General features: G+C 45.2%; 2 protein-coding genes across 2 annotated transcripts; one reads left to right on the top strand and one right to left on the bottom strand.

The window, feature by feature from the left end:
• Positions 1-1389: 1389 nt before the first annotated feature.
• Positions 1390-15333, bottom strand: LOC119378526 (tRNA-dihydrouridine(16/17) synthase [NAD(P)(+)]-like). Its single transcript, XM_037647631.2, has 11 exons — positions 14917-15333; positions 13395-13554; positions 12340-12452; positions 11850-11932; positions 10542-10645; positions 9450-9594; positions 7502-7604; positions 6647-6732; positions 3145-3349; positions 2480-2555; positions 1390-1603 (listed from the first exon to the last, which is right to left on the bottom strand). Exons 1-11 carry the CDS (start codon positions 15148-15150, stop codon positions 1455-1457), a joined length of 1458 nt encoding a protein of 485 aa, XP_037503559.1. The 5' UTR covers positions 15151-15333; the 3' UTR covers positions 1390-1454.
• A 291-nt stretch (positions 15334-15624) lies between these two features.
• Positions 15625-25814, top strand: LOC119378527 (ribosomal L1 domain-containing protein 1). The gene is made up of 8 exons (XM_037647633.2): positions 15625-15648; positions 15788-15951; positions 16061-16211; positions 17664-17812; positions 21391-21492; positions 21604-21770; positions 23880-24099; positions 25623-25814. The coding sequence occupies exons 1-8, from the start codon at positions 15625-15627 to the stop codon at positions 25795-25797; spliced, it is 1152 nt and encodes a 383-aa protein (XP_037503561.1). The 3' UTR covers positions 25798-25814.
• The last annotated feature ends 102 nt before the right edge of the window (positions 25815-25916 follow it).

Below are 25916 nucleotides of genomic sequence, written 5' to 3'. Positions count from 1 at the left end.
AGGTTGGGTGTACATGAACAGAAAGGCATATACCACAGCTCAGCGACATTCACAAGCAATGCTGATCACACTTAACATAAATTCTTTTTGACCAGTAGCAAGTGAACTGTAATTTGTATAAGCAGGCTCATCATTGCATGAAAAGGACTTGGAAACTGGGCCCGCTTATTATAACACACTCTCTATGAACTATTAGTGATGCAAACAGGGTAATGAGCTGTTGTTTTCAATTTATCCCTATTGTAACACAGCACAATCCTACACATTGCCTGCCAATGTACTGTAATTGTTCAACTGCATTTTGAATGTGCTCAACAACAACAAAAAATCTCATAATTTTTAATCAACATTTCTACTAGGCTTGTGCGAATAGCAAATTTTAGGTTCGAAGCGAATTCGAAGCGAATAGTGATTTTGGTCGAATAATTTTGAATCGAATTCGAATAGTTATGTCACATATTATAAAGAAAAATGACCGTATTTGTCATGACCCACCAACCGCACAATGTTTTAAAATTGTAACAAGGCATGTGCAAATGTCATTCTTTTTGGTCAAAGGAAGTGGCAGCAACCTTGAATAGTAGCAGGATTCGGCTTTCATAGAATGCAGTGATAACCTGTAAAATATGTGACGTTTTAAAATTTACTATACTTGGAGCATATAACCTGGTATACAAGCTTTTAAACTTAAAAAATATGAATCGATGTGAGGGTAATCTGTTTATTTAACCTGAAAGGGGCTTCGCAGCAGTGCGAATTTTCTGGAAAGTGCATTCACGGCTAGCACTCCTCCACTGCAGTGAAACCCCTTTACAGGGGGGTTACATGCTAACTAATATACACCTATTCGTTCAATTCGAATACTTCGAAATTTCCAATAATTTAAATTCGAGTCGAAGCGAATTCAAATACTGTAATATTCGTTCGAATATTCGAAGAGCTCGAATATTCGCACAAGCCTAATTTCTACCATTTATGCATATGTATGTCGACGATATGCTAAAAGTGATATGTCCCAAACATTTCTGCTTTATGTTGACGTGCAGTACAACCTCGTTCATACGTTCTTTAAAAAAAAAAAAGAATGCAGAAAACACTGTGCAGTTTCTCTTGGCACTGATATTGCGGATGTTGACACCGGGAAATCGTACAAAACGGGAACGTATCAACAGGGTTCTACTGTAACACACAGCAAACTTCATCCCTGTGTTTTGTGTAGCTGAGGCGGTATGAATTTCCAATACCTCATGTGAAGGACAAGTAAATAACCTATTAGCATGGTTACTAAAACTGCTATTCATCCACTGTAACAAACAAAGCAAACATCTCTTGTAAATAGAATCCTTGCAAACAGTGCATTAAAAGAAAGGAGACAGCCGATTTGCCAGTATTATGTACATATATTACTCAGTGATTTGTACATTTGAACGGGGCCGACTGGTTTGCGAAGAAAATCAAGTTGGCATTTCTGAGAAGTCCGTCTCTATTAAAGAACTTTCAGTCACGCTGTTTGCGGGCACGTTCAAGATCTCCCTTGCTTCCTTGGCTATTCTCATTTTTAGCTCTTCTTCTTCTGTCCTGGGCTTGAAGAAGAAACTGTGCCCTGTGAGACAACCAAAGACAAAAACATAAATGCCACGCTAATCCACACATCCCAATGCCTCAACATTAGAGCCCTCCTGCAAGATTTTTCAATAACTTCGAAATCTCTCTCACTAATGCTGCTGCACCGCTAAAGTCACTCCGGCAATAATACAGTCACAACCTGAGAAAAAATGTAAGCCCCGCCCACAGAACCGGGAGGGCCCGTCCTTCACTCGTGAAGTACTCGAGCCGCAAGTACTTTTTCTCGGCTGATGTAAATGCTACGCATATAAAGAGTTAAAGGTCCGTCGTTTTGCCTAAAACATTATGTTTGGCTGAACATAAATGCCGGAATCCCGGACGAAATTTACCGGGACATTCAAGTTTACGACCTACAACCAGTGACCCAAATGTATGTCTGTATAGGAAAGTCTCTGAGACGCTCAGAGCGCGTGACATCGCAAAAATGAGTAAGCACTATTGGGTGGATCGAATGTGCGAATGCTCTGTGGGAGGGGCAGTGATGGCTGTGGGCGGAGCTGACATCTTTCTTAAGTTGTGACCAAGTATAGTAGTACTACGCTAAACACAATAGCCAAAGTGAACTTTTGTTGCAGTTGTTGCCTTTACGCCAGCTGAGTGGGGGCATGCATGTTTGAAGTACTGAAACTTCAATATAACGAACATGGATATAACAAATTATCGGTTATAACGAAGTAAATGAAGAACAACCTTGGTAAGTGGTTCAATATACGCTTATAACGAATTTTCGGATATAGCGAAGTTATTTTCATGTCAAATGCGACTTTGTTATAATGAGGTTTAGGTGCAGTAAAGACTAGCAAAAGGACTCAACGCTCATGAAGAAAAGATGGTAAAGCTGTGAATACCATACCTTCGCAATTTTCGAAGTTCTCCCTGACCCGGTTACGACAGCACGGCTTGCAGAGATCGTAGACACACTTTGTACACTGCGAGAGAACGAAAATTATAATTCCACGACGAAGTGACTATCACAACCTGCGCTACATTTATTTGCCAAGATCGTGCACGTTCCCTTCAGAACATGAAAAAGAAAAACTAAGACAAAAAATGCAAATCCTTTCGAAACTGTGCATCACCTTATTTATCTTCTACTAGCAACATTCCATTCTCATAAATGTCTCTAAGCGAACATGGTGTGGAGTTTGGCATCACTCATTTTGCGTACCTATCATGCTGAAGTTGTCTTGCTACCCAATAGCTCGCATTTATGCTCAGACATTTGTCTTGGGGCACAGCAAGGCCGTAATTACAATCAGGCCTTGCTTTAATGAAGTCACATCTAATCACCTTTTTATGTACGTTTGTCCGCGTGTTTGTACGTGTGAGCGTACATACTGTACACATGCAAATTTGAAAAAAACTCCGGGTGGAAGTGGGGGTAAGCACACTCCCTGTTCCTGCCTGGCTACACCAATGTTAAAACCCCTAGACTGACACTGTCTTTCTTGTCTCCCACTGTATGGTGTCGATGCCAGTTAGCTCAGGCACAAACGAAAAGTTCCTGCAAACACCTACCCTTGGGTTGGGGCACTTGGCACAGGGCATGAACTGCTCGCGATTGGCAAACGCCTTGCGAGGGTTCTTGCGCAGCCGCTTGAGCTGCTTCCTCGACAGGCTGAGCAGGTCCAGGTCAGCGGGGCGCTTGATGGCCGCCGTCATCTCCAGCAGCTTCTGGTACTCCGCATTCAGGTCTCGCTTCGTCTCCTGCGACACCTCGGGGCTGGCGGTGCAAGAAAAATAGTAAAGAAAAAAAGAAACAGCAAAGAAAGATGTTGAGAAAGTCAGCGTGCCTCCGTATAGAATGCAATGGGCTTCCTGCAAACATCTAGGCATGAAGAAGACAGAGACCACTGCAGACAGCACAGGCACCAACTATCAAACAACTGTATTCATTGCCAAACAGGTGCATATATGTACAGTACGGTCCACTGTTAAAGGGAACACTCGAATGATCACCTTTCATACTGTTGGCCCCCTAACTGCAAGTGGATGTGGAAAAATTGTCCTTGCACAGCACTAATCTGTCAAAAGGAGTCAGAACTGTTGATCACCGGTAGTCTTATGCAAATATAAGCCACCCTGCTTTTACAAGGGAGCGAAATCCGGATGTACCATGCATGTAAGTGTTCCCTTTAACAGTGGACCCGTCTGTACAATCAAATCTCATTATAACACAGTCACATCTGACACAAAAATAACTTCTTTATATCCGAGAATTCGTTACAAACACATGTTCTTAAGACTCAAAGGTAAATTTGGCAGACGTCTGTCTGGTTGGGGTAACAGAAACTCAAGGAAAAAGAGAAAGTTCCAACCAATAATAATAATACTAATAATGATAATATCTGGGGTTTAACGTCCCAAAACCACCATATGATTATGAGAGACGCCGTAGTGGAGGGCTCCGGAAATTTCGACCACCTGGGGTTCTTTAACGTGCACCTAAATCTAAGTACGCAGGCCTCAAACATTTTCACCTCCATCGAAAATGCAGCCGCCGCGGCCGGGATTCGATCCCGCGACCTTCGGGTCAGCAGTCGAGCGCCATAACCACTAGACCACCGTGGCGGGGCAAAGCTCCAACCAAGATTTACTTTTAAATACCAGAGGTTTCTAAGCTTAACCGGCATCTTCTTCAGGGATTAGAGGGGCCGAGATGTACCGTACTTATATATGCATTGGACACTGCTCTCAGTCAACTGTCAAGGCTTACGACAAGTCTCAGCAAACTTTGCACGTACGTCAAGAAGGCGTGTACAGGTGCGGTACATATCGGGGCTTCTTACCCCAGAAGTTGATAAGGCTTTGCAACGTAAGGTATTTTAAAATAAATCTTGGTTGAAGTTTTTCTCTTTTTTTCCCTTAAGATTCTTAGCACTGTATTAAAGGCAAGGTTATTTATCATTTAGTTCGTTATAACTAGAGCTGTGCGAATAGCAAAACTTTGGGTGCGAAGCGAATTCGAATATTGAGGTGTGAGCGCGAATCGAATCGAATATTTTTCGAATATTTCTAGAATATTGTTCGAATACTTCGAAGCGAAATTGCAGAAAAAAAAGTTAGAGAGGATTCCTAAACATATTCTTATGAGATAGCAACATGAAAGTGTTTCTTTTCGCTAGGTTGATAAGCACTCGCAGGGTGATGTTTCATAGTTGTCTTATCAAGAATGAGGCAATGTAGAGGCCGAATCCTATTTATGTACATTATTTGGTGCAACAAAAGTGTTGCCGACAACACTTTACACGTGATAGGTAAAGATGCCATTTCCTCATCCTCTCCCCCTCTTTCAACGTCTGTGGACGCCAACTGATGTGGCGGAGAAGGGTGTGCTCCCTTCAAGTCCGGGGTTCCAAATCTGCCTCGTAGACGTCGATATATAAGAACATCTGGAATTTTGGATGCTAAAAAGTTTCGGCGTCCGATTTTTCAGACTTTCTGCCCAAATTTCAGGCTCAAAACAGCATTAATTGAGCCCCCAACTCTGCCACATCTTTCATCTCCATGTTGGAACCAGCGTTTTCTTGAGTACATTTGCGACCGTAGCGGGGCTTGAAAGGCAGCTTTGCCGCAATACTGAGGTGTGATAAGGTGAAGCATATTGAAAATCTAGGGACCACTTCCAAACGGACGTTGACTGTCTCTCGACTAAGTTCGACCGTAACGGACCTTGAAAGGCAGCTTTGCCGCAATACGGGGATGTGAGGAGGTGAAGCATATTGAAAATCTAGGGACCACTTCCAATTGGACGTTGACTGTGTCTTGGCAATGTTCGACTGTAACGGAGCTTGAAAGGCAGCTTTGCCGCAATACCGGGGTGTGATGAGGTGAAGCATATTGAATATCTAGAGACCACTTCCACTCGGACGTTGTCTCTTAGCAAAGTTCGACCGTAACGGAGCTTGAAAGGCAGCTTTGCCGCAGTACGAGAGTGTAATGAGGTGAAGCATATTGAAAATCTGAAGGGGTCACTTTCAATCGGACGTTGACTGTACTTGTTTTTGGGAAGTTCGAATAGTTCGAATAGTAAAATTCCAGTGCGAATCGAATCGAATAGCAAACACTATTCGAAAAATATTCGAAATTTCGAATATTCGCACACCCCTAGTTATAACTGATAATTCATTGTATCGAAGTTTGACTGCATACACAATCACACCATCGGGGCATGCACACTGATGCCATCAACTAAACAGTGTTGTGTCTAAAACCATCATGTCTACAATGTTCTTCGTCTTTGTATTTTTTGCAGCTAGGTGTTTGTATTGATATGTACATGACAAACTAGCTCAAACTAAAGCCCTGCCACAAAACAAATCAGCCAATACCATGCAACATGTATAGTATCAGATTAGTTCGATAAGTTTCTTAGCATTTTGAGCACAGCGCACCTCTTGTCAGATCACTGATACCACCTTCCCCTGAGTGCACCTCAAAACGCTACACGTGCGATCATTAAAGTCATGACAGAACAGCAGCCCTTTACTAAAATACTACTCTTTTTTTTTCTATACTCAAGGCACACTCAAAGTTGCATCCTAGCAAGCTTTTAAAAACTATCTTTTAAAAATCTGGTCAGCTGGGACAGGAACATAATACATAATCAATCATCTTCACTTTAATGGTTCGATGAGTGACGCCCTAGTACCATAAGTGGAATATTCTCTCCTCCTCCCCCTCCCCAGTAACTCATGCATAGTCTGGAGGGATAACCGCCAATGTACTTCAATCTAGAACGGCCAAGATGTGGCAAGTGATCGTTCTACCTTCTTTCATTCCTCTACATCTGATCACTTTTTTACAGTTAGATTAAAAATAGCCAGGTAGATTCTTCTGTGCTTCGCTTGGCTTCATGTGGTTGTGTCCTCCCCCACCTGTACCTTGAGTGTTCTCAATGTAAATGTTCACACCTGTACTTTGCAACGACTCTGCTAGCAGTAATGAAACAAAGAAAACCAGCCCCTGATTCAATCCCCTTCTTTCATTCTGCTAACACCACGTAGCATATAAACCCCACCTTGGCCTAACGTACGGCTGGCAGATCCAAGGCGGGAATGGAAGGTCGGCCTGTGGAGAGTTGGGATCCGGATCCCACGTTTTGTCCTGCGATAAGGAAACACACGACATTGAATAGCTTATTACCATCAGTGAACAGCCACAGAGCAGAAAGGCAGGAAGCGGAAGCCCAAGTTTTGCGCAAAGGTAGCACTTCGCAGTGCAAGAGGCTTGACACCATGTTTGGGTGCACCGCTTGTCCACATGGGCATCGGCAGGGGGGGGGTGCAAATGGGGCACTCGCCCCACACCCAAGCTACACCAGCGCTCGCTCCCTACCCCAGCCGCGGTGGAACACAGGTTTGCACCCCCAAGATAAAATTCTGCCAACTCCCATGCTTGTCCAGGACAAATAGAAACTTCCAAACCTTTGGAAGTTCTGAACTTTTGTCCAGAACCAACCAGTACGTATGACAGGTAATCTGCAGCAGCGCTACACATAACAGTGCTGATTCCTAAGCAATGAAACAGTGACACCATCTGTCATCGTTGGTGCAGAACGTGGCAGGCAGGGAATTTCACTGTTATAGTGAGAGATGACGCTACCGCAGCATTGCGGCAACGTTTCTCGTACTGGAATCAACATTTCTTGTGCGAGACAATGAGCGCGCCTACAAAACAGGCAAGCAGTGGAACCAAACATCACATTAAACCATGTACCCCACATCACGCCACCACCTGTGCAAAAACTGAGCGAGAACTAGTGATTGACTAGCTAGGAGAGTCAAGAGTCATGACTCTGATTAGTCATGATGACATTTAGTAGCAGGTATACCGCTCAGCAACATTGCGTTTAAAAGCCATGCTCTGGACGCACCTGAAACCGCTCCCTCAGCGCCTTGGCGACCTCTTCGAAAGTCTCGACCAAGCTCGCCTTTGCGAGCTTTTCTCTCAAGTCCACGTTCTCGGGCATGGTCATGCTGAAGAGGACAGAGAACCAAAGAGAAGCAGAGTAAGTTGCGCGACCGTGCAAGTCGCATCCAACCGCGGGTGGACTGGTGCAATTTTAGAAACATTCTGCGGATTTAGTGTCAGAAAACGTTCCAGGGCCTCCCTGATTTGGGTGTTCTCCCTGTATACAGTAAACCTCGTTAACTCGAACTGCATATCTGAAAAATCGGCTAGTCGAAGTTTCCGCGGTACCGAACAATTTCCCATAGGTGCAATGTATGATTGCCCTTTATCTCGAAGTTTCCGTGCCACTTCGGTTATCTCGAAATCTCGACTGAGAATGGAACCAAACTTGCCGCTGAACCGTTTCACAATACTAGCGGCAAAATGTCATACGTTCACAAGGTTCGCGCGAGGCTGCCGCGTTTACGACGAAGTGGACACTGTTCCGAAAGTAAGTCAAACCTAGCGGCATACCAACTTTGTCAAGCAACCTGTGTCACGCTGTGACGATATAGACGTGCACATAAGCAGGCCCTGCAAAATAGCTCGGGTCGTACACGTTGTTGTTTACCGTCAGAGATGCGACTTCAGCATTCTATTTACGCAAGGCACGTCGCATGGATTTTTTCGTCGGCCGTGCGAGTGGTGAGGATAACGCCACCAAAGCAAAGCAAGTCACTGATGCTGCAAAGAAGGTAGCGCTAATCGAAGGAATGGATTCGGCTCGAAGTTTCCGGACGTCAAAACGGCGCTGAATGTGTGGCATCGTGCAAGAGGAGCCCTTTCCAGTCACATCGACAGATAATGCCGATTCTCTGGACTTAGCGGTAGGCTAAACTGATCTAGCCTGCACATCAGCTGGTTGACCATTTTCTCAGCCAACAAAACGTGGCGTCACGCACAGTGATCGCGGCAGCGTCGACGCAGCTACTCGCGGGGTGACGACATCCACGAAACAGAAACATGCTTCGCTTGATGCAAAATAAATTTGACTGCAGCGGCGCGGATGATCGGCACATGCGATGTGTTAAGCAACTCGAGAAAGCTTTGCTAGGTGCAAGTGTTACTGAGAGCAGACCAGTCCTTAGTCGGTCTCTCTGCACTAAATAAAAAGTGCCGAAAAACAGCTGGTTAATAGCGCTGGTATGTCATTATTTTCTCAAAACCTTTACAAAGAGCCAGTTAGCGCTCCTGTTAGAAACTGGTCAGTAGGGATAACGTTTCTAGATAGAACTGAACTTCTCAATGGAATTTGCCCAACTTTGCTTATCTCGAAAATCTGCTTATCTCGAAATTTTTCTGGTTTTTACTACTTCGAGTTAACGAGGTATTACTGTATATGTACTACTAGGATGCATTCAGCCAGCCTTGGGAACCGCGAAGACGTGCCCCGCATAACTATGGCTCTGTGGCCATTTGGTATTGCCACTTATATCAAGTCGTGTCATGGCCTGATACAAAACACAGCCAGCCGTGGATCAGGTATTTGAATACTGTAGAATGCAATCTTTCCATAGCACTGTCAACACGCACTGCACTCATGTGGTGCCTCGAATCCATTATCACATTTTGCAGATACACTCAAACCTCGATATGACGCACACTGATATAACAAATTATCGGTTATAACAAAGAACAGTCTAGTCATAGATGAGGTGTTATGAATATACGTTTGTAACGAATTTTCGGATATAACGTAGTTATGTTCGCGTCAGACGCGAATTTGTTATAATGAAGCTTGTGTGTACCTATCAGAAACGCTGCATTACTACCTCCCCAATTCACGAAGACAAAATGACTGCCCGAGAAACAGATATTGTGGCAAGAAATAGCTGCAAGAGAATCTACGCAAATTCAGAAGGCCTGCTTACCAGTGGTGGAGTAGCTTGAAGCAGTGACCCCTGATGTACGAGGTTGGACACGGATATTGACGGACCAGCTCCAGATATTCCAGTGCTGCCTCCCAGACAGGACGTTGAGTGCCGGTGAACAGGTACGGATTGTGAAGGTTGCCCTCTGAAAACATCACCAATGTGTAGGGCGTTAAAAATGGATGCAATCGAAAACATTCCAAGCGAGCACCGAGAATGCACCCACAAAAAAAGTGCGCTTGCCTACGAATAGAGCAACAAGTGTGGCTAGAAATGCTGTGCACTTGAGATCCCACTTTTCAACATCACAGCAGGTGCACCTGCCTCAGAATGTGATAAATGCTACTGCATTCAGAAATGCAAAAGACAATTTGTATGGAGAAGCAGATGATTTAAAGCTCCTACAGTGCCTCCATGAACAGTAAGGCTATTATGCCTAACTTTCACAGTTCGAGAAATGATAAGATTTCCGAAAATACGTAATGTCAGCCTGCAGCCAAAAAGAGATGAAATAACTACTCCTGGGTATCCACAAAAAGTTACAGAGGCACATAAGTCTCCCTACATGCAATGAATATGAAAGCATGACACGTCTGGGCAGGTGAACCATATTGATGTCCATGTCAAGTGACATTGTCTCCTGACGTCATTACTTGGTCATGTAACCTTGAAAATTGACGGTCTTATGCGGTCACATGGCTATATCACATTGTCTCATAACGTCATCACTTTGCCATGTGACCTTGAAACTTGAGGTTGTTATGTGGTCACATCATCACTTAGTCATGTGACCACAACATAATCACTTTATCAGGCGCTCAAATTCAGTCAACCCAATTTTTAAATTGCCAGCCAAAACCCCGCGCGACGCCATCACTTGGTCCCGTGAGTTTTTTTGTCTTCAAATGTTGTTGTTAACGAATGCCGTATTTTTTGCTTTGTGGGGCATATATAATGATTTCGCATGAAGGTATCTGCTACTTGCACCAAGCCACAACGGCCCCTTGAGCTTAATGTGCTTGAGAAAGCTGCCACTCTTGGTGCAATACACACCTATATCAGAGCAACGCAATTAGAGGATCAAAATCTCACCGGCCGACATGACTGCGTCCACTCCAGTTTCCTCGAGGCATCGCAGAGCATCGTGCAGATACTGGATGTTTCCGTTGGCGATCACAGGGATCTTGACACTCTGCCTACAGAAAGAAAACACACACACACAATCAGAATGCGAAGGTAATTATATAGGACATCTATCGTTACTCCAACCAAAGTCGTTGGAGGGGTGCTTAGCTGCAAAAGCAAATCAACCTCATCAAAACAAAGTCCCTTCCGAGATAAAAACACCGTAATTATACAGTAGACTCTCATTAAATGAAACCTGAAGGGACCAGGAAAATATGTTCCGTTTAGCAGGAGTTCCGTTTAATGAGAGACGTACAGGGGTACAGAATTCAAGAACAAAACCAATTATATTAGTCAGTTGTTCCAGCGATACTGAATGAAAATCAGAAAAAATTACGAAAACATTGAAATTCTACTCGGAAGACACGACTGTTCCGATAAACAAAGTTTATTTCACATATTTTTGAACAGCTGGCTGTATTTTTGGAGGAATGTTAGTGCGCAGCGTCAAAATTTATGAGTACGATGTCAACGAACAAGTGTTCCTATTACGCCAGAAGCAGTTCAAAGGAATGAGTAACACTTTTAAGTAACACTTCAGTGAGTAAGCCACTTGCATGGCTGATTGACTGACTCGTGGAGGAGTTTAGACCTCCTAACTGTGACACGGATTATCATCTGGTCGGGAATGCTCGTGGTCAGAGGTAAAGGAAGGCACCGACCAAATACAAAAAGAATCATTTTAAAACAACGGACGTTTCAGCTCCAGTAGGGGGGGGGGGGCTTGTTCACAACGAAGCATTGACAGAAAAGGGGGGTGATTACGTACGTGCAAATAGATGGCACAAAACAGCATGCATAAAAGGAAGGAAGGCTGCCATCAATGCAGTCCAGCATGGTACCAGCAGTTTGTATTTAGCAATGACTCGAGATGAAATTGCAAGGTTAAATCGCTTTCAGCAGCTAGTACTGGCCCAGTCAATATGGTGTCCTTTTAATACAGAATGTCCAGCAAGAGCATTAGAAGACACTTTCTCTATTTCCACATCATAGCAGCATTTCTTCACGTGCCTTTGGAAATCTCCAGTCTCGCTGGTGTTGACGTGATTATGCACAATACACAATTGTTTTTGCATTCCCCTCCTCTCATCAGAATGCAGTAACTGTGACTACGATCAAACCCGTGACTTCTTGATCAGGGGTACAACGACGTAGGCACTAGGCTACCCAGAGCGGGCACTCGCGGAAGAGTTTAAAAGGAAAAAAGGAGCTCACTTGACTGCCCTGATGTGTTCCCAGTTTGCGAGGCCAGTGAACGGCCCTTTCTGGTCTCTCGTCCGGCCGTGGACAGTCAGGACCTGAAATCAGTAATGGAAATAGCGATCTTTCCACTGTGGCTACACAACCAATGGCAGCCTCGGAAAAATTTCAAGGGCTGGAGTCGGAGCCATGTAGACCACTAGAACGATTTCATTCATGATAATGCCTCAAAGAAAGAGGAAAAAGATTAACTTTTCAAAGTTTAATACTTCCAAACTGACTGTTTCAGCATAATGCAGGATAACAAGAAACCTGTTGAAGGATATAAAATGCATCAAACTAGACAAAGACGACAGGTCAACACGGACAGGTGCAAACATGAACAGCTGCAAACTTGAACAGTCGTCTGCGTCGTGTTGTGCGCATCTTATTTCCTTCAACATTGTGAACCAACTAGGCCAGCAAAAATTTTTATTGAACAACGAGAAACCTGTGCAAGACAAACCTGACATCCAGCGGCCTCCAGCATCTTGGCGTACTCGACGGTCTTGTCGACTTCTGGGAACACCCGCACTTTGCACGTGATGGGAATCTCGAGCTCCGTGTGCAACTTGTTCACTGCGAGAGTGGTCGAGGACAAAACATGCAACTGTGAGGTAAACGAAAAGACCATCCGTTCTTTTCTATGAACTGGCTGTGGCAAATGCAGTAGAAGACAGTAACAAAACCGTGGCGTTAATAGTCACTAAATTTGTGTGACCGGTGGAACCCATGAAGGGAACGGCGACAATCACGTGATTTGTTTGGAACTGCAAAACGTAAGCAACTTAAGTGAAGGGGCAGAAAAAACTGCCCAGATGTGCCAACTTGGGCTACTCAATGAATACATTGATAGATTAGCTGTGCTCAGCAATTAACACAATCAGGTAGCAGTGTCAGCTTAATTAAAGAGCTCATTCATTAAATCTGACACTTGCAAACTGACAACATACATACTCCTTGAGATGGCTTATGTTTACGGAAAGCCTCCCACTTGGAATAAACTTGCTTTCTCAGAAGACAGAAATATGTACGTCAGGGTCAGTGTGATGTAACTATGTTATTGTTTTGATTCTGAATTAACCCTTAGCCTTCAAAATTGGCTAGCGCGAAAATCGACAAGGACTAAGAAGGAACACAGAAGTACAGTACAGTGCCAATTTTGAAGATTATGAACCAACTAGCCCAACAACGTATACTATTAAGCTAACCCTTAGCCCTCCCTGATTGGCCGATAGCTTTCGGGCCATGCCTGTTTTGCCTGTCAATGAAGTGCCGGACAGAAACCGCACATACCCGCGATGTCGAAACGATGGACACACAGAGATTTCGCTGAATTACTTCAACCAAACTTGAAAATATGGAGAACAGCCGGGGAGTTCCCCTCTTTAAAAAGCAAAATGTAAAATAGCGGCAAATTTCATTCTGAAAGAAGTTTTTTTATTCTTTTGTGTAATCTGTTGTCATAATCGTAAGATGTTACAGTTAGCATGAAGAAACAGTAACGGATTTATACTGTACCCATTCTGGAAAGGAGATCCCACTCGTCCTGAAGGAAAGCCCCGTAATGCCCGGCACGGGCAATGGCCTGGGGGCAGCCGAGGTTGAGATCAACAGCGCAGCACTGTCCCACCACCATACGGGATGCCTCGAACAACACGTCAGGGTCATTGGCACAAAACTGCAAAGAACGTGTGATGCTGTGTGGTTAGAATCTAAGAGAAGATGGAGACGATGTCATCAAAAGCGGTCAATAATAATTGTTTGGGTTTTACGTCCAAAAACCACGATATGATTATGAGGGTCGCTGCAGCGGAGGGCTATGGAAATTTTGACCATCTGGTGTTCTTCAACGTGCACCTAAATCTAAGTGCGCGGGTCTCCAGCATTTCGCCTCCATCAAAATAAGGCCGCCGCTGCCAGGATTCGATCCCACAACCTTCGGTTCAACAGTCAAATAAAAGAAGCTTATGAGGGTTGCTGCAGCGGAGGGCTATGGAAATTTTGACCATCTGGTGTTCTTCAACGTGCACCTAAATCTAAGTACACGGGCCTCCAGCATTTCGCCTGCATCAAAATGTGGCCGCCGCTTCCAGGATTCGATCCCACAACCTTCGGGTAAACAGTCAAATAAAGGAAGCTATAGCGATAGAAAGATTGCGTGTTAAATAAGAGGAAGGCCTTGTGTAACTGCTTAATGTACGGATATGTGGATAAAAAACAAAACGGACAAGGGGTAAAGACTGACGTGAAATTATCAATAGTTGTCAAATAATGGACACCCCAGAGAGACAGTGGTATTTCTTGAGAGAAGAGTAAAGCCTGATGCCCGCATTATATCTGTCTAGCATGCAGTTAACAGCTAAACATCAGTAAGCAGTGTTGAAACAGAGGAGAATGAATAGAGAGACGACATTGATATGCGGAAAGAACTACAGTGCTTGAAGCTGACAGCTAGCTTGGTTGGCATGAGGTGCTCTGCAAGTGCTAAACACACTTGATGGGAATGTTTCAGTGAGCAGATTTGCATTCCACAGCAGCAGTGTACAGTAAACAGGAACAAGTAATGAATGAAACACTACTGGAAAATAAATGTGACATAAGCTATGACGACAAAAAAGACCGAATTCGTTTGATTCATCAATCAAGATTTGCCTTCTTCTGGTTATTTTCTTTTTTTTATTTGGGGGAGGGGGGAGGCTCATTTTCCAGCACCCAACGGCTGGCAGCCTGGCATGTCACATCGGGCTGAAAACCAGTACGCATAAACACGGAGCCATACAAAATCACGGCAACGCAAATTTCACCTCCCGATGACGAACAGCATCCCGCGATGCTAAATATGGTTAACAATCCGAAACCCAAAACAAGCTTTTGGCGGGCTTGGGTATCAAATGAACCACACGAAAAAACTGTGGCACTGCACATAATACCGAAGAACTGAATGGGATCACAGCGCCACTTCTAGATCGTTCATTCTTGCGGCCCAACAACAGTATTTCGATGTCGTCGTAAGCAACCTTGCAGGATGTCGTTCACACACCTGAACTATGAGCGGGGTGTCTTCGTCACAGGTGGCCAGGGTTTCCTTTCGGTACTTGGGGTCCTTGAGAAACACGGCCGCGTGTAGCATGGGCGTGTAGCAGAGTTGGGCGCCGTGTCTTCGACTGAGCAGCCGCCAGGCCAGTTCGCTCTGGTCCACCATCGGCGCGACGACGAACTTCGGGCTCTTCAGAACTTTCGTCCAGAACTCGTAGCCCGACAGTTTCTCGGGCATGGCGGTGGACTGGTGCGCTGCGCTGTTACGAAACGAAAACCCTAAACTACGTCTGTTTACTTTAGAAACGCACACGTGCAACGCACGAGCGTGCACAGCGCGTCACGCCAATGAGCTGCGGTAGCTGCGGGTTGCGGCGGCTGCTGCCGAGAAAGAGTTGTTAGTTGTTTCTGCAGCTGGATTGATCTGGATCGTTACTGGATCGCAAGTAATCTACTGCGTAACATCATGGCGGCAATTACGTCATTAAAAAATTTCGCGGTGATTATCATGTTGTAGGGCAAGCGCACAAGCGGTATAACTTGTACAGCATAACCGCATTTGTACGTTAAGTATAACAGTACAGTTGATGTTAGTCTATTGGGATGTTTGGGTTCAATCGGTGGTCCATTAGAGTAGTGTTTATTGCGACTCGTTTCGATTTCGTTAAACAAGCCGCATCTGAAGCGATCCAAAGCCCTTTCTAGATCCACAATGGCGCACGTGGATGTCAAGCGGGTACGTAGTGTTTGCAACAAAATTAAGAAGTCGTTTTGCTTCTGACCGTTACATAACTCTTTTCTACTCAGACTCAGAAGCGTCACCGTACCTACTGTCAAAGCGATCGTGCGCTGATAATCGCGTTTCTTTTTTTTAGGTTGTGGAGTCCATAAAGGCACTCCGGACCGTGGAGCGCAAGCATCTGACCAAAAAGTCTGTTAAAAACATTCTGGACGAGGACACAACTCTGGAGCATGACGTCTACCTCCAGTTCACCCTGAAGAAGATTCCCTACAACAAAAGTACGGAGTGGATCAAAATGTGAGTCCCCCTGCAGGCTTTCGAAGGATCTGCGACAGTGTGAAAACGGTGTCTACTTCGATTGGGTTGACATCCTGCGGGAACTGTACTGAACTTTTTTTTTTTTCAGAAATCTGCCACACAGCCTGACGACTGACAAGTCTGAAATCTGCCTCTTCACCGGTGACCTCGACAAAAAGGACAGGCGAGCCGACAGCGAGCTCACGGTCGATCACTACAAGGAACTCCTGGCCGATGCTGGCGTCACTAGGAACATTGAAGTAAGCACCAAAAAACGTTGCAGAAAATCCATAAGCATATTTTGATGAGATGAAAGCACGAAAGCGTATCTTTTGGCTTGGTTGTCATTACGGAGGGTGGCTGCAACCTCTGCTGTGGGGATACCCCTCTCTTACGCCGCGACTGCTGGTGGTTGCTGCGGCATTTGTTGGCGCCGGCGCCAGTGCCGGTTGGGAGAGGTCACGTGCTTTCCAGTCACGGCTTTGGTCAATTATGTTCAGTGTAATATTTGCAAGAAGAGCACCACACAACGAAAAAACTTTTAAGTGGCAGTGGTGAGCCGATTGCAGATTTCCAGTGAATTCTACTCTCACAGCAGTGCTTAGTATATGACCGTTGTGTATGTCTGAAATTATGCAGCTGATGTTGCCATTGGCAATATGTATCATGTTCACGTGCGAGGAAAATGGTTTATTGATTGATTAACTCGTTCGTTGATCGATTTTTTATTTCTTCAGAGCTGCAGTGTAAAGCAGCCCACAGCATGGCTCAGTATGTCTCAGTAAACAAGCGTTATCCTGCCAGAATACGGTAGACTGTCGTTAAACGGAACCTGAAAGGACCAGGAAATTGTGTTCCATTTAACAGTTCTATTAACTGAGACATGAACAAGGGTGCAGAGCTCAAGTACAAGACCTATAATATCAGAGGCAGTTGTTCCATTTAAGCAGCAGTTCCATTTAAAGGGCCAGTAAACAGCCCCACGGTCCAAAATGTGTGTGAAGCGATAACTGAGCACTTGTACAATGTGAACATGTTGCCGCAAGAATTTTGCGAATAAGTGCTGTAAAACTTCGGCTAATTTCGGTTTCTCACTCAGCCTTACCACCCTTATCAGCAGCGAAGAGGGGGTAGCCTGTCATCGTGATTACGCCCACTTTGGCAACGTAACAAGACGTCAGCGATTACGTCAGCGATACGCAGCCAACAATCGAGCAAGGCTTCCTCCACGAGTCGCTCGTGTCAGTGCAGTTCTAGGGTCCTCCTAGTGGCGCGGTGACAAAGTGCGGTAAATGCGCGGCCAAAACCGCATAACCACAGGGCCATGGCACCGTTTTGTAGTGCAGAGGACCAATAGACGAAGTCGGTGGCTACGTAAAGTTGCTCATGGGCAACTTTACGTAGCTGCACATACAAGGAGGATTGGACAGGCTGTGGAGAGGGGCACGGGAATTGTTTTTCGAAATGGAGCGTCTGCGCGGCGCTCCGCGCTGTGATATCGATAAAATGCTATCGCCACGGCTTTCTGCATGAATGGGCAAGCTTGGTTGGGAGATGTAAGAAGAAAAGTCGGAGCCTGTTTACTGGCCCTTTAAGAGTTTTTTGTCTACCGAGAGCCTACTGTACTTCGATGATGTCACGACCCAGAAGACTTCTCCAGCTGCACTGCCCCTGCACAAAGCAGTGATCATACGATTTCATTTTCCTTTCAGATCATACCACTGCGGCAGCTGAGGACAGAGTACACTCCGTATGAGAGCAAGCGCAACCTCTGCGCAGGCTACGATGTCTTCCTCGGTGACAGCAAGATCCTGCCCCTGTTGCATCGCCTGCTTGGAAAGACCTTCTTTGCCAAAAACAAGTATGTTCGGCTTTTTGCTTCGCTGCTGGACTGTTTCTTCACGCATCTTGCTTGTCTGCAGACACACTGTGCGCTAGGCTGCTCACTGAGCTGAGTATTTTGAACAGGGAAAGGGCTGTACAATAGGAACTGAAGTTAATGACATGTTGCACTCTTAACTGTACCTGATATGTTACAGATTTTGTAATCCTTTACCTCATGAATTATTTTTGATAAACCGTTCCCAAATTGCTGGCATTTTCTCAGGCACCCGTCTCAAGTGATTCTGTTATATGTACTGTGTACAGTGCCCAGAGGCTGAGACACGACGTCAAAACTTCAAGTATAACCATTGGTATGCGTAATTGCCTGAGATAACCGCGTCATGATCTACGAATCTGGCCACTAAAGGTGATTTTGGCTCTGATATAAGTGTACAAGCCAATATTAAGCCGATGGGACATGAACTGAAGACAGTGTCAAGGAAGGTACGTGCATTACCTAGCCCTAAATTGCTACTTTTCAATCTGTGAGAACTGTGCATATAATTTTTCGTAAGAGCCTCCTCGCTCTACTCGCACGTATTCCCCTCTTTAATACTATTTTGGAAGTTCCATAAACTTTCTTGTGTTTTATCCCCATTTTGTCCAAAGAATATATGTTATTGACTGTTCCTGTATGTTCTCATCATATTTATACATTACTGGCACTTCTGATGCTCTCCTTGTACATATATACAGGGGTGAGACAGCTGCGCATATTGCGCATTTTTGATACGATTCCGTTTTCCTGCGCCAAGCTGCTCCGAAAGCATAAAATTGCAAAAATTGCGCCCAACTGCGCCGAAACGACCCCGCAAGCAAGAATTTCAAGCCTGCATCAGTTTCAGCATGGGAAACGTAACTTTAGAAGCAGTGCCAGGGATACGTTCGCAGAGCATGTTAACGCGCCCAAGCGTCCTTCTACGCGCCTTTGTAATGGAGGCTTCCATAGTGCTGTGGGTAATCGCCTCTGAGTGGTTGTAAATACAGTCAACTGCCGATTTTTCGGACTCCCTAGGGACCGCGAAATCGTCCGAAAAATCGGGCAGTCCGAAAAAAAACAAATTCATGCTTTTTATTCCGCTTAAGCGGTCAAATCGCCACAGCCACGTCCGAAACAGCTTTAATGCCTCCCAGTACAATTATCAGGCATTTTAGTGCGCGCCCAGGCTCTCGCAAATACATTCGGTACCTGCCGCGAACCCCGCTTAACTACGTACGTGCCAACCGCCACTTTTACATCTCGTGATGAGCGCCGCTGATAACAGCAAAGCGCGGAATAGTGGTGCGATCTTGTACGCGTTCCAAAATAAACACGGAGGCGTGGCATTACATCCAGCCGCACGTGATCGCAAGTGACCACGCGATTGGTCAATGCAGGGCCGTGATGTCTGTCGCGGCTCACATGGGCCATTCGCGTGCAGCTGGATGTAACGCCACGCCTCCGTGTTTATTTGGAATGCGTACAAGATCGCACCACAGATTACGGCTATCTCGCATGAAGCGTTTCTAAACGATGACGCGGAACACAAAGACTGTGACGGAAGAGCGGACGACTCGTCCGGCATTCCCCGATGCGTGTGCGCATATGCGCACACATCGCCGAATCGCCGCTGATACGCAGCATTTGCTGCCGTATCAAGCCGATCGTTTCTAGTTGTGTGCAGTACATCGCCAACTAAACTGACGCCGTCACTTTACTGTTGCTGTATCGTACGCACGCATTTATCATGAAAGGGTTCGTGATGCGCACTTAGTTCTTGACCGCACACGGGCGCGGCAATGGCGAGCTGGTTTCGTCCGCGAAGGCAACGCGTCTATGCGGCGCACTAGCGGTCTCGCACAAAGAGGCAGCAGGAATGGCGGCGCGGCGCATTTGGGCTCTCGCCTATTAAATGCGTGCAGTACGCATGCAGCTGCGCTAGGCCACGTGCTACCGAGCAGTTAACTGAAGATGCTTATCGTAAGGGTTGTCAGCGATTAAGTCGTACCGGCGCGTTGCCAGCTGCCGCCATCACGCCTCCGTGCATTTCCGCTGCTTATCCGTAACATCGCCGCACGGCGCCGCGATAGCGGCCCCTTTGAATTTCTGGTCTGCTTCACCCCATAACGCTTCGGCATGCGGCAAGCTGACTTTCGGACTCTGCTACTGTCGCACACAGATCGACTCGCGTACGCGCTGGTTCAAACCTAAAGATGATTGACGCGGCAGAGGTGAAGGCTCCAATAATGCCTTTCGGACCCACAATTCGGGCAGAAAGTCCGAAAAATCGGACACCGAAGAGTTTCAGCGTCCGAAATTTCGGACGTTCTTATACATTGACGTCTATGGGGCTGGTGACGGTGCCGCGATAGTGTCCGAATTTTCGAGCATGTCCGGAAAATCGGGCGTCCGAAAAATCGGCAGTTGACTATGTGACCTCCCCCCCCCATGCCTTCATCGGTGGCCGCCATACCGCTTTTGTTCTTTCCTGAGTTACACGTGAAGGCATCGCCGCAATCGCGTGCAGTAAGAATCGTTCATTGACCATTCAAAGACCTACTGCTATGTGACTACAATTCTTGTGCAATCGTTTTTTTATTATTTGAAAAAATGTGATGTTTTTTCTTTTTTTATTTTCAAATGTAAAGTGAACCTAGTTAAAAACTTTTTCATCTATTTCATATGTTGTTACCCGGGTTATATAAATTGCGTAGTTTGTAAAAAGTAGTGTAGTTCATACCTGGCAATAATCTGTTAAAAAAAAGCTTTCTCCAAAGGCCTTTTGAACGTTATGTGTATTCTAAGCCGATTAAAATGTGCGTTTCTTCCTCCAAGTTGCTACAAATTTGTTTTTTCAAGCTCCAAAACGACATAATAAATCACTAACTGCTCCCAAACAAGGTTCTCCTGCTCCAAATTGAAATTTTGCTGCTCCCAAAACTGCTCCCAAATCGATTTCAGCCGTCTCACCCTGATATATATATGCTTTTCACAAGTGTAGCTCCTCCCACATGCAATGTCCTACCTAGGACCCGTTACGTGCTCTAAAGGAAATAAATATATATGGTGGATGCACAATATACATAAGTAAAGGATGGTCTAGGTTCATGTTGATTAAAAGAAATTTGTAATTCTAGAGTTTCACATGCCGAAATCACGATACTATGAGGCACGCCATAGCGAGGGACTTGTCTTGACTCTTGATCATGTGGCATTTTTTTAACATAAATCTGCACGTGCACATACATCTAAGTACATAGGTTCTCTTGCATTTGGACACCATATAAGTGCATCTTCCGTGGCAGGGAATCAGACCAGCGTCCTCGAGGTTAGCAGTGCCACAAAGCTACGAGAGCGAGTAGATGTCAGTAAGATTCTCAAATGCAACCACGAAATGAGTTCGTGAGCGCATGGAAAGACGAGGACGAAGAAGGACATGACACACACATAACACTTGTGTGTGTGACCGCCTTCTTCATCCTTGTCTCTCCATGTTCTATAAGCCTCACAATGTCGTACCAACAAGCCCAAAACACTACATTACTGCACGAAATGAGTGTTGCTCCTGTTTTCAGGCTACCAAGGCGCATCGACCTGTCCTCAAAGCACCTCCGGCGCGACATCGAGGCGGTGTTGTCCTCCACAGAGCTTCCACTTAGGGGAGAGGGAACAGCGAGGTGGGTGTTCACTGCAATTTTTCAACGTAACGAACTTCTTCCACACATTGCGCTGATGGCATTGTGTTGTGCCGCTTTCGTCTAACTGTTTGCTGCCGAAAACCTGCGCAGCACGGTGAAGGTGTGCAACCTGGCAATGAGTGACGCCGACGCGGCCGAGAATGTGATGGCCGCCTGCGAGGCGCTGGCCTGCCGCCTGCCTGGAGGCTGGCCCAACGTGCTCTCACTGCACATCAAGACCCAGAAGTCGCCTAGTGTACCCCTCTACATGTCATTCGGTATGTCACCGAGGCCGTCTCGTGCAGTCAACCACAGTTAGCATAATTTGGCACGTATAACCCGCACCACAAATTTTTTTAAAGAGATACTAAACTGAAAAACGATTTTTCTTGTATTAGTAAATTACTCTTTCGAAGTGCCAAAAGCACGACTCTTACCGCGAGAAGGCGCTTGATGAGCGAGAAAGTGCGCTAAAAGGAAATGCGGGTGGCGACACCACCTTGAAATTCCCGCACCAAACGTTGTGACATCATAGATTTTGACGGCATCTGCTTGGTCCTACAATGTTCTTAATCAGTAAAACTGAACTACTTTGTCCTCTGAGAGAACCGTAGACTTAACATACCAATTTTCAGGAAATTTTATTGAGCCAGTGTCACCAAAATAAGGAAAATGCGCTTTCAAGTCTGTGATGTCACGTGCGGAGATTTTGGCACGAAATTTAAAAGCAAAACTTTGACATTGATCTTCTCCTCTATTAATAAACGTATGATGGTGAAATTAACGATGTTAGAATTGTCAAAGTACAATTTATCAATCTAAACTGACTCATTGTTTTGCTTTAGTGTCCGTTTAAAATGATTCTGGCTTCGGCTCCCCATCTGTTTTCAGTTTAAACTCTGCTACTACGTCCCTGCTGAACATTATGTTTGTAGACCAGTCAAGCTGCCCATGGGCAGCTTTTATCTACAACCCCTCCATCTGTCTTGTAAGATGGAAAATAAAAAAGTCACAGTTTCGCCGCAAGGGCGAAGCAATGAATGCGATAGCAAGGAACTATGCTATACGAAGTGAGGCTCGCCAATGGATACTCTCAGTTGAACAGCGCTTCTGTTGCAAAGGCGGCCGAAGCAGCGAAGGAAACTATCGTGCTTCAAGTGTTGAGCTGTTACACTTGATTGTTCGCGCTCATCTTCTGTTTGTTCGTTTGCGGCGTCCCTGAGCTCGAGTGACATTAGTACGCGCCGTAACATGAGCGCGGACATCACGGTAAAGCGTGAAACATTCCTCTACCCTGCGCCACGAGAAAACCGCGCGAGCAGACAGCGGAAGGGCAAGCTTCTCCCATGCGCAATATAGAGAAGCGAGCGAGCTCTCCGACGACTTTTAATGCGCCGTCGGGCTACTAGCGCAACCGCGCTGGTAATGAAGAAACGCTTATATCGCCTTCTGTCTCAGTCCGTCCAGCGCTAAATGGTGTGTATTAACGCTCGCCGTTAGCTACGTGGAGGATCTGCGTTTCGTGGCGTAGTGGATAGCGCCGCTCGCTGCGGAGCAAGAGGTACCTGTTCGATTCCGCGCTTCGGAAGCATTTTTCTGAGTTATTTTCTTTGGGGCCTTTATATATATATCATACTTATACATATACGGTGCATGCCGGCGGCGACGGCGACGGCAAAATCCAGCCGAGACTGTCATATAATTGCTATCGCAATAAAATTGATTTCGATGCCGGTGTCACACAGTGCACCTTCATCGCTAACGAGCCAGATTGTGATTGAATTGCTCATTGGCGATGGTTCTTTTGCACAAGTTGTGGATGAGAGCCATTCGCAGTTGAGAGGTTTGATCCGGATTGGGCTACATCGCGATTGCACTTTGTGACACCAGTAGAGTTGGCTCGCATGAGCGTGCTAACTGCTGTCATTTTTTTGCTTTTGTAATAAACACGTACGGAAGCAAAGCCTGTTGCACGCAGTGCAATCGATCGCACCTCAAAGGAGTGGGCGGTGAACCATAACTCTCGTAATTCTCCATAAGAATATTGCAATTACAGCCGAACATACTGTGGCCAATGCAGGTGGTACCTTTTATTAACACTGGCACACTGCGTACTAATGGCCACGTTTACTGCCTCTCATCTATTTCTACTGTAGTAAAACACTAGCGACATGTAGTAATGTTGACATGGGGTAGTAAATACTGCAGTTACTAACATTGTACTACGTGTTTTTTGTAAGAGTGTAGAATTAATTGGCCCATCTGTACTCGCTTGCGTCTGGTGTGACAGCGCAGCGTTTGAGGGTGTTTTCGCGACAGCGTACAACAACACTCCCCTTATCACTTCCTGCTTGTGGTGTGTGCCACCTGTTATTGCCGCTGCACAGGTTCGCGCAATGAAATTCGCCTGCCCAAGCCACGAGAGCCGGATGACGACGTCGAGGGAGACCTGACGACCATCCCGGGAGCCCGCGTCACGGTCAAGCGTTCGGGCCAGGTAACACTTCACAAGGGGGCCAAGGATCTCACGGACGAGACGCTCGGTGACAGGAGGCTCAGGCGCTTGCTCGAGATCCAAGAAAAGAGTGCCGAGGAGACCACGCGCAAGTGAGTGCTGTGGAACTGTGTGTGCCAGTATTGCAATGTACTCGGAAAAATTACATTCGAACCTTGTCGAAGCGGCATCAGGACCATAAATTAGTTTGTTATATCCTATATTCATTGTACTAGCAGAGATAAAAATTGACATTGTGGCTCCAGCACAAATCTTAGATACAAAAATGCATTATTCTAGGCTTCAAACCCACTATGAACGAAGTAATTCTTACCCATCTCCTTGCGGCATTTCAATCTAATACGATTTCGGTGGCGCAACCAGTCAAATGCGCGTTTTTTTGCCTGCTGGATGTCCAAAAGTTCTGCATGTCCAAAAGTTCCGCAGGTTTCTTAGCCACATTTTTGAACAAATCTTTTATGTCACAGCCACATATTTAAAAATGTGGTTGTGAATTCTCTTTTAATATTTATTTTGCTTTTTACGCTACTTTTCAGTTTTGATTGTGGCACTAACCAAACATTTCTTCGTTGTGGCCAATATCGCGGCAGCTGTTGCGTTTTCGGTTTCTTTATAAAAGGAATAAATGCCACTGAAATGAAGCGAGACCAACCAAAGTTCATATTTAGTTCATTATATCAGTATTCATTATAGCTGTAGTCTTCAAACTGCAACTTGAAGAAGGCAATTCTAAAGAATGGAACGATGACGAGAGGAGACAAACATGGTACTACGTTTCTCTCCGTTCGTCGACAGTGCGCTTTTAGCACTGCTTTCTTTGTGTTGGCAAACTGTGCCAACTAGCGCAATTCGTTATGCCAAAGCATCAACTTGCGCCTGCCTCATATTTCTAGTTCTGCGCTGCCACTAAGCTCAGTGATTTAAATTAATAGGTATTTCTTTTTTTCATCAAGGTTTCATAGAGACAAATGAAAATCATACAGTAGTACTTGCATACAGATAAACCTCAATGTAACGAAGTCATACTTGCAGTGAACCTATCTTTTACACTATTGCGAACTTCATTGCGTGGAAGTTTCTCTTTCAGTAGTGAAAATGACGTTGCAAATGCCTAAGGCCTTCTTGTTCCCCTACATTTAGTGCACATGCATTCGTGAAGGTATCAAGTGCAATTTTAGAAGCAACACTAAGCAGTATCAACAATTACACACGTTGCACATAAGTTCTAACACCTGGATTGCAACAGAAAGAATGACTATCCTCATGTATCAATGAACAAAATGGACTTTTCAAATGTCAAAACAATCTGTCTGTACATGCAAAGTGCCATAGAGATTAGTGTTTTACTTTTTTAACAATCTTCATGTTTAATGTTGGTACAGTTCAACCAAATTAGCTTTGTTTTTCTCGCTGAAACTTTCATACAATCAAAACAGCATCGTAAAACTACTATTTTGTTAAATCGAGATAAAGAATAGGTGCATTTTGGTGGAAGTACGAAGCAGAAACGAAAAAGTCAAGTCACATCTAAGAGTTCGTTCTATGTACAATATTGTGCTGGGAGGAGTTGCTTTGTTCTCCGCGACTTCCTGTGAAATCGACTCCTCTTCTGCAGGTTCGACAAAAAGGCCAGGTGCCGCAAACTGCTCATCCAGAGCACCTTGCGGAACAAGAAGTCGCGCAAGAACCGGCTCAGGGCTTCCAAACTTCCAGCGCCCCAAAAGAAGAAGACCACAAAGACCAAGAAACGAGTCACGAAACCGAAAAAGAAGGTTGCCAAGCAGAAGTGATTGAGCAATAAAGATATTATGTAGTTACAGTCGTGTCTTCAGCTTGTATGTTCCAATGCTGCATCCATAGTGATGTGTAGTTCTTGTACAAATTTAAGCATGCCATCTTCATAACATAT

Source organism: Rhipicephalus sanguineus, unplaced genomic scaffold (assembly GCF_013339695.2).
Source record: "Rhipicephalus sanguineus isolate Rsan-2018 unplaced genomic scaffold, BIME_Rsan_1.4 Seq857, whole genome shotgun sequence".
NCBI classification, from domain to species: domain Eukaryota; kingdom Metazoa; phylum Arthropoda; class Arachnida; order Ixodida; family Ixodidae; genus Rhipicephalus; species Rhipicephalus sanguineus.
This window is presented reverse-complemented; position numbering and strand designations above follow the sequence as displayed.